General features: G+C 44.6%; 1 protein-coding gene across 1 annotated transcript; it reads right to left on the bottom strand.

Annotated features, from left to right (window-relative positions):
- Positions 1–4,467: 4,467 nt before the first annotated feature.
- Positions 4,468–6,985, bottom strand: chst2b (carbohydrate (N-acetylglucosamine-6-O) sulfotransferase 2b). The gene has a single exon (XM_076971057.1). The coding sequence runs from the start codon at positions 6,375–6,377 to the stop codon at positions 4,983–4,985; it is 1,395 nt and encodes a 464-aa protein (XP_076827172.1). The 5' UTR covers positions 6,378–6,985; the 3' UTR covers positions 4,468–4,982.
- Positions 6,986–8,448: the final 1,463 nt, after the last annotated feature.

Below are 8,448 nucleotides of genomic sequence, written 5' to 3'. Positions count from 1 at the left end.
TGTAACAGTGGAGCAATGGAGTCATAGAGCTTAGCAAACACCAACCCTGGAGTGCCAGCGTTTACCCACTCACCTCTCAGAGCAGAACACTTTACACACAACACCGAGAGTCACCGTGGGCTGGACATTTTTCAGAAACGCTGAAAATTCAGAGTCGAAATTGTAGCAGGCCACAAATCTACAGTGAAGCGTCCAACGTGTGCGTTAGTCTAGGCAAACAAAAGTCAGTCAGTTTTATGTTTAGTAGCACGTAGTTCTCCTTACAGCTGTAACACAGCGGAGAAATGCAATAATACGAGTGCTGTGAAATGAACCCCTGGGGCCTCGCATCACTAGAGAGGGTCTGGCTTCTGACTCAGGGAAAAAAACACTTTATACATCTCTCTTATGTTTTTCTGACAGCAGTGCAGGGTTCTTAGTCCACAGCTAACTACACACACACACACCTTAATAGGTTCGAATTTCATACATATTATTTAAGAGATTAATGTTACACGTTCTAATTAAGAACATGTAACATTAATCTCTTATATTATATATATATAATATTTTTGATGAATTTATGAATGAATGAATGTTCAATTTATATAGCGCCTTTCAGGATACCCAAGGCGCTTTACAATTATTAACACAGGTACAAGTCACAGACAACCAATCACGCACACACACCGGCGAGAAGCGGCAGTCAATTGCGCACAGCGTACTCTCTACCGGGATCCACAGCCCCCTGGGGGACTGAATGGGGTGCAGGAAGGGGAGAGAGGACAGACCCTAGTGGCAGAGCACCATCCACCACTGGACATACAAGCGCACATACATTCATGCACAGACACTCAGACAACAACTTGTTTTTACTGAATAGGGAGAGACACAGACACACACTCAGGGAGATTTTGTCAGGGACTGCTAATTTACCTAACCATGTTTTTGGACTGTGGGAGGAAAGCGGAGATCCCGGAGGAAACCCACGCAAACACAGGGAGAACATGGAAACTCCACTCAGATAGGGACTTGAACCCAAGACCCCAGTGCTGAGAGGCACACGTGCTAACCACCAAGCCACCGTGTTGCCCTGTACATACATAGATATATAAAATCAACTGTAGCCAAAAGCCAAAAATACAATCAGAAATATGAACAACCATTAAAGAAACAAAATAAATAAATAAATGAAAATGACTGCAGCTCGATTTCTATTTGCATTGTGCACAACAGTGATTGACTGAATGTGTGACCATAACACTGGCTCACAGTGTGGGACATCTTTCTGGGTCTCTCTCACTAGGTAGTCCAGTACAGACTGATGCAAAGAAATAACATTTTCAGACACAATATGCAGATTTTTATGAAGTAAAACAGTGAAAAGTACTCACCACAAGGCTTTTTACCTCCCATGGTGCTAAACCGCACATACGTGGGGAAGGGTTTCTCTGAAGTACAGCTCTCAGATCTACAAACAATAAGGGAAATTTGTCTGGGCAATGAGTCTGAAAATAAATTAAAAGTCTTATTTGAATAAAACGAGCAAGGCCACATTGTGGGTGGGTTACCCACTTCAGAAACATGAAATAGACAGAAACACTATGTAGGTGTAGAGCCGTAGTCTCTAGCCCATCTGTCAGACACTAGTTAAGTTATCTCCCTCCCCCCTCATTAACAATCAATTTCAGGATTTTAGTAAATATTCAGCAAACTAGAAATGAACTAGAAACTAGACATTTTATTAGAAAATAAAAAACTACAGTGAATCCAACACAATACTGAACACCTTTCTATCATACCTACAAAGAAAGAAAATGGAAGGCATGTTATTTATTTTGTCAGCAGAGAAATGCCTGCTGAAGGCACTACAGCAAAGCTAACCCAAGACAGCATTTGTGCAGATGGCACTTTCAGCGATATGTACTGAGAAGGCTGGCTCTGTGCTGATCTGTGTACAGATGGAACTGTAAATGGATGCAGTGTGGCCATTTTCCTCTAACAAACACATTGCCCCCACTGTCAAAGAGCCCCCACACCCCCATATAACCATTTCATTACACAGCAGAAGAGGAGCAGGGTGAAATTCAAACAGAGAAAAGCAAACAGCAAATTACAAAGGGGCAAAACCCTCCCGCCAAACACTAAACTCATTGCAGACTTTAAATGCACTGCAGATAAGACCTCACTGAATCTGCCTTGAGGTACTTGTGCACTAATAAATCCTTACAAAGTGGCATCTTCCCGTTAGAATATGGAACAATGGCTTCACATCTTCATTGCAACTCTTCCTCATGATCTTAAATTGGTTAACTTTCTTCACAACTGTTACCTCTCTCCTCAGACTGATCATCACACTAACCCTAAATGTCCTGGAAATCTCTCCACATCCAAAATCTCGTTTTACTGCAGCTAACACAGACCCTTCCTGTTTCCTGATTGCCACAAGGATGCGTTACAGGCATCCAGTCTTCATCCTACCCACAGCCACCCAGTGGAAGGGATAGTACTGCACCCTGGGGATTCAGACAGGGCTCCAACCTGCCATGGCTTATGGCTTGGCTGACAGGACAGCACTGGGAGCACCGAGGGGCTCACTTGGTGAAAAAGCAAAATGACTCCAAGGACTGCTCGAACAGAGCGGCTTTGCATCTCGCATTCCGAGACACATCGATTGGTTCGGAGCTCTGGGTTTGGCTGTCTGTCTGGTTTTAATATCTTTCTGCAAAATTTTCATCATTCCCTTTCCCCAGAGTGACAGTCTGCCTTCACTCACAATAGCAGATCAATATTATATTTCAGATTCTTATTGGCAGTGGAAGGTGGAGTGCAGAGCAGTTGAGAAGAGGATCCACTCACCGAATCCTCCTTGGCTAACACACTCCACCAGCGGGCTCACCTTCCAAATACGAAAAGGCAGCCTTGAAGAGAACTAACACACAGCCTCATAATGTCTCGTGTTCCCATGTCTCGTGTTCTCATAATGTCTCATAATGTCTCGTGTTCTCATAACGGCAGTCTGTAATCTCCACCCCCACACACCCCATCGGCTCCTCTCTCATGCCAGAAACCTTTGACCCTTTGTCTTAGATTCTGAGCCTGTTTTAATTTGATACCAGGTTTTTTCAGCTGTACAAAAAGTCACGTTTCAGATTTTTGCTGGGGTTATTCACTCCTTTCCATGTGATGTTATCCTTCCCGCTATTAATGTCAAAATGTGCCCCCCCTTCAACAGAACAGTAAAGACAGCTGTTCATCACCACACAGGGTCAGCCAAACACAACTTCATCTCACAGCAAGTGAATGTTTTCATAGCATATCTTACAGGAAACACCATATGGTACCGATCTGAATATTTTTCACTAATGATTTTCTGTTCTGTTTAAATTCTACTGGCAGAAATAATGTTTGGTGAATTAAATTTTTTTTGCTACAGAACTTATTGCCTAAACACAAGAATCACATCCTCTCTTCACTTTTACAGGTAAAAAACCTGAATGTTATTACTTTCTTTTATATAAATTATATAATCAAATACTTACATAATACATTATACAATACATAATCTAAACCGTATCAATAGCTGTGTTTACAGATTTTTTTAAAGAAACTGAGTTTTCATAAACGAACTTTCTTAACAAAGTGTAAGCTATCATTTTGCAGTTTTGTTCATTTCAGTTTTGTTGTTTTTGTGGCAATCAGGTGTTTCAGTTCCAGAACTGTCCTGGAAGGGTTTTGGACTGACATGTAACCCACAAACCCTCTGACTGCGATGCAGGCTGAGAGACATGTGTGTTTGGGTTGTGATTGCTGGCCACTGGCAGCCTGTATTGAAGAATTACCTCCACATCAGTCGATTCTGCCTGGAAAGCTTTCTTCCCACTGCAGAGACTGTGTTCACCTGTCTGACAAAACACATTTGTCTGCACTGGGTGCGCGAGCCTGTTGTACAGCCAGCATGCGGCCAGCGGTGCCGTGCTCCAAAACAAACCGGATTCATTTCTGATATCTCAGACAGCACACACTCATGTCCACGCCACGTTCCACAAGTCTCACGCTAAAAGCAACGAAACGGTGTGTTCGAGTCAAACCTCTATTTACAATCACTCGAGGTCTGCAGAAACCAGTTAAAACGAGTGTTTGTGGGTGAGAAGGAGACAGAGAGGATACAGGGAACAGGGCGGAGGGGTGTGAGTTTTCTGCCCCATACGCTATTCAATACTTCATAATAATCCACATTTCAAGACAATGAACTAGATTGGTCATAAGGCCAATCTAACTAGTCGATAATCACTTTAGAAGTGATTTATGTAAGTGATTTATATATTTATAAAGAGAGCGTCTAAGCTGAATGTAGTGAGCAGCAAAATTAAGTAACTCCCCATATGAGGTCATAAAGTAATACAAACCAGGGTGATGTCTGAAGCTGCCAATGACAGATGAAGTCAAAACACTGATAAACTACCAGGCAAATAATCAGCAGAAACGGAGCATTACAGAGCACTTTAATGATTGTCTCTGACAGGATCCTGGACTAACTAAAACAGCATCACCTGCTTTTAGAATGAGAGCTTAGATATGATTTCACTTGCTTTGTTGATATTTTCCATTCACAATTTTCACTTTGAAAGTGAGTAAACAAACTGAAATAAAGGGACGAGTCTGAAACATACAAAACATCCCTAAAACGTCCATTCAGGAGAGGTGTTGATGCAAGTCACATGACCGACACAATATCAACACTCAGCTCACATTCAAGTTATGATTCGTATACAATTTGTCAAATACATCCAGAAACCAGTTAAAAAAGCAATGGTGGCATTAAATTACTTTTAAAAAATGAATGAAGAAAGAAAATAAAAAAGTACATTCGTGTGAGGCATTCACATTCCTCCATACAACACTGAACCAATATAAAGCTGGGATTCCACAGTTACCGAGCTACACAGAAACCATTCAAATGATCGTTAATTTAATCCACAGTCTTTGGTGGGAGGTCGGCGTCACAGTTTGGACGGGGTCAGCAAGGACTTGCTCAGGTCTTTGGCCTCGGCGGCCGTCCTCACGCGCTCGTACCCCAGCAGCGCCATGGCCTGGTGACAGTAATCCTCCACCTGTCTGATCTGCTGGATGCTCAGCAGCGTCCTCCACGCGCTAGCCGCCTGCGTGGCGTTCCTGGCCGACACGATGAACGGCTTCGAGGAGGAGTTTGTGCCGTTGGTCATGTTGAGGGCGAACACCTCGATGTCGTGGTTGGCACTGAGGTTGGCGAAGCGGTAAACGTCACGCAGGACCCTGACGGGATTCTCCACCAGATCCTCGTAGCGCACGGCCAGGTACTTCCCCTTCAGCCAGCTGGGCGGGTTCAACGCCGTCCGCAAGGTGCGGTACGTCCTGTCACATATCACCTCCATAGCTCCTATCGAGTGGTAGTCCGCACCGTCCTTTTTGCTCATTTTATGCCCGGCGTCCACGAAAGGGATCCGCCGCAGTTTGGGGTCCCGGCTCCGTACAACCTGCAGGTTCTCACGGATCAGCCCGTGCCTGGATTTGATTCTGGAGTTCGCCACAGCCCTGGGGTCCCTCACCAGATGGATCACCTTCAGGTCCAGCGAAGGGTCCTCCATCAAAGGGGCCAGGACGTTGACGTCCAGGATGCGTACCCCTTTGATGACGACAGTGCTGTACTTCAGACATTCCTCTTCCAGCAGCCTCAGGCCCTGTGGAGGACATTTCTTGCACACCTTGTCGTCCACCATGCCCACCACTTCCTTCCTGTAGGCCGAACAGAGCGGGTACGAGCAGATCACCTTGTTGAGGGTGGCCCCGAACAGGCCAAGAGAGGTGAAGTTTTTGCCCCCGGGGCTGTTGTACAGCTGGAACACAGACAGGTCGCAGCGGTACAGTGAACTTAGCATATCCCTGGCCGCACCCTGCAGCGACACCGCGTCGCCCGGATAGAGCTTCTGCCAGATGTGCCACATGGGTTCGTAGAGGAAGAACACCTCCGGGTTCTGGTTGAACAGTTCGCCGAAAAACGATGACCCTGACCTCCACGTGGTGAGCACGTAGACCAGCTGCCTCTTCTTTGCCAGCGAGGGTCTGTACAAGAAGCGGATGTCGGACCGGCCTTGGAAGGTGGCACCCCTCACCTGGTGGCTACACTGCTGAGGCTGTTTGCTCCATCTGTAGTTCGCCAAGTTCAGCATGGTCAACACCAGCAGAAGAAAATAAGCAATGAACAAAATAATCCTCTTCCTGCGCAGCACTTTCATCACGATTCCAGGCTGGGCGATTATTTTCGTATGGTTCTGGTACGTCTTGAGCTTTCTCCCATAGTCAGCGCTGGCGGCTCGAGGTGCAGTCAATTTAAGTTGCTGATACTGTTTACCTCTCATCTATAGCGCCTGCGAGTACGAGCGGCTTTGCACCGCTCAGTCAACTTCACCTTCAGTAAACAGCAATTAAGAATTGTAGCCTGTGGGATTACTGCCTGGTGCAAAATAGCCTACATCTGTGCGTGAACAAAATCGACCAAAACATCCTCTCGATTAGGTAACACTCATGCAATACTCATCACATTGGCAATCCAAAATAGTGGAGCACTGATGTGCCGTTACTGCACTGCGCAAGGCTCTCCGTCATCCTGGTGAAAAACACTGAAAGCCTTTAAAATATCCATCTTCGTGGAAGAAACCGTTGGCCCGAGCATAAAAAATCACGGGTTATACGTTTATTGGATATTAAAAGCGAACGCATCGGTGCTGGTCGAACGCCATGAACGCGCCTTTCAATGTTGAATTGAGACTGGCGCTTCTACAAAGAACAATAAATGTGATATATACGAACAATAACTGCGCGGTTTACGTTCGCGATTTCACTACGCTATAATCACGAAACACTGTCCTGCCTTCCAGTTCCTGATTGACGAGGACCGTTCGACCTACAGTCCCTTGTTGTTGATCCTGATGCGCCGTTGTATTTTCAAACTATTGGGCCGAACCGACTCAATCTCACTCCCGCAGCAAAGACCCGCCCACTCTCGGTTTCTATTGGCTCGTGGCATTGTTCGTTTTCCAGTCGAACGCGCTATAGGCTCGTTGGCGTGTCTGTCAGTCTCTTCTTCAACAGCTATCGATATCAGTCGAAGTTACTGTTAATACAAAATGCTTCGATGAGTCACTATATATTTTTTACAAGACTTAATTTCATTTGTTAAATGGAAACATTGTTCTTAAGGTGTTCGTCATTTTTACCCGTTTGTCTCACGTAGACACTGCACGTCGCTCTAATCTAGACACTTCAGTGTCTAGTTTTTTGGATTTAGGTAAAGGGCGCACGAGCGCAGCTGACAGATTTCCTTCAGTTTGTAGATAGAGTTCATACATTTCGCATTGTACACATGATTTCCGGAAAAAAAAACAACATTTTGGACTACTAATTAAGTGCAGAAACGTTTCTCTAAACCTTATTAACTTTTTACTAAGGCACATTTAATATAGAATAAAAATTATAATGGCATATGTAATAAAAAATCTAATAAAATAAAAATAAAATGCTGCACTTTACGAAAAGTTCAAAAGTAACCGCTATTACAAACCATTACGTTAAACATAGTTGTTGTTACAGCCGAACCGTCACATACTGTTACGCACTGCCACCTACTGGTGACAACAGGTGAAGACATATAGAACATCCTGGAGAAGAGACGAAGCAATAACACATTAGATCAGGGAGGTTAGAGCACATACAACACAAATCTACAGCAAACCTCCTTAGCATCAGGAGACAAAAGCAAACTCATAAAAGTACAATTTCAAAAGTTTGCAAGTAACTGTATATCCAATTCTTTTGGTGCCATCTGAACATGAACAGCACTAGCCTGGGAATATATAAATTGATGTTGACTGACTATGGGAAGGGTGGGGTGAGTATAATGAAGATGCGAGTGTTTTATAAGCCACAAATCAGCCTCCTCCTCCTCTAGACACTAGCGTGAGTACTGCTGTGGTAGCCCAGCGGATGCCTGCCCAGCTCTCTGGATCAAGCCTTCGTTTTCATTTTACATGCACTGCTTAGCTTATTCCAGTAGCAATAAGGCTAAGCCCCCATTAATCCCACCCAACGCTCTGGCCTTCAGTAACCTCTCTGGACACGGAAGTCTTTTAGATCAATAGTCTATTTCACATCTCTTGAACTATTACTCCTTAGGGTCCCTAAACCGGCCTCGTGCACTGGCGTCTGCCTCATTAACACCAAATCGCCTCTTCGATGCTTCAGCCTCTATCTTCCAAACTGCCATATCTCTAAGATCTTGGATATGCCTGCCACGGTTAGCAGACCATTAGCAAACTATTTTTTCTGCTCCCAGTTTTCCCTCTGCCATGTCTTGTTCTCTGCTCTTGCCTCTGTATAACGTGGTCTCCTCCGCTTAATCCTATGTAAAGAGATAAAAATCTCTTTATCTAT

This window comes from Brachyhypopomus gauderio, chromosome 13 (assembly GCF_052324685.1).
Source record: "Brachyhypopomus gauderio isolate BG-103 chromosome 13, BGAUD_0.2, whole genome shotgun sequence".
NCBI lineage: Eukaryota > Metazoa > Chordata > Actinopteri > Gymnotiformes > Hypopomidae > Brachyhypopomus > Brachyhypopomus gauderio.
The sequence above is the reverse complement of the archived record's forward strand: the minus strand, read 5'-3'. Positions and strand labels throughout refer to the sequence as shown.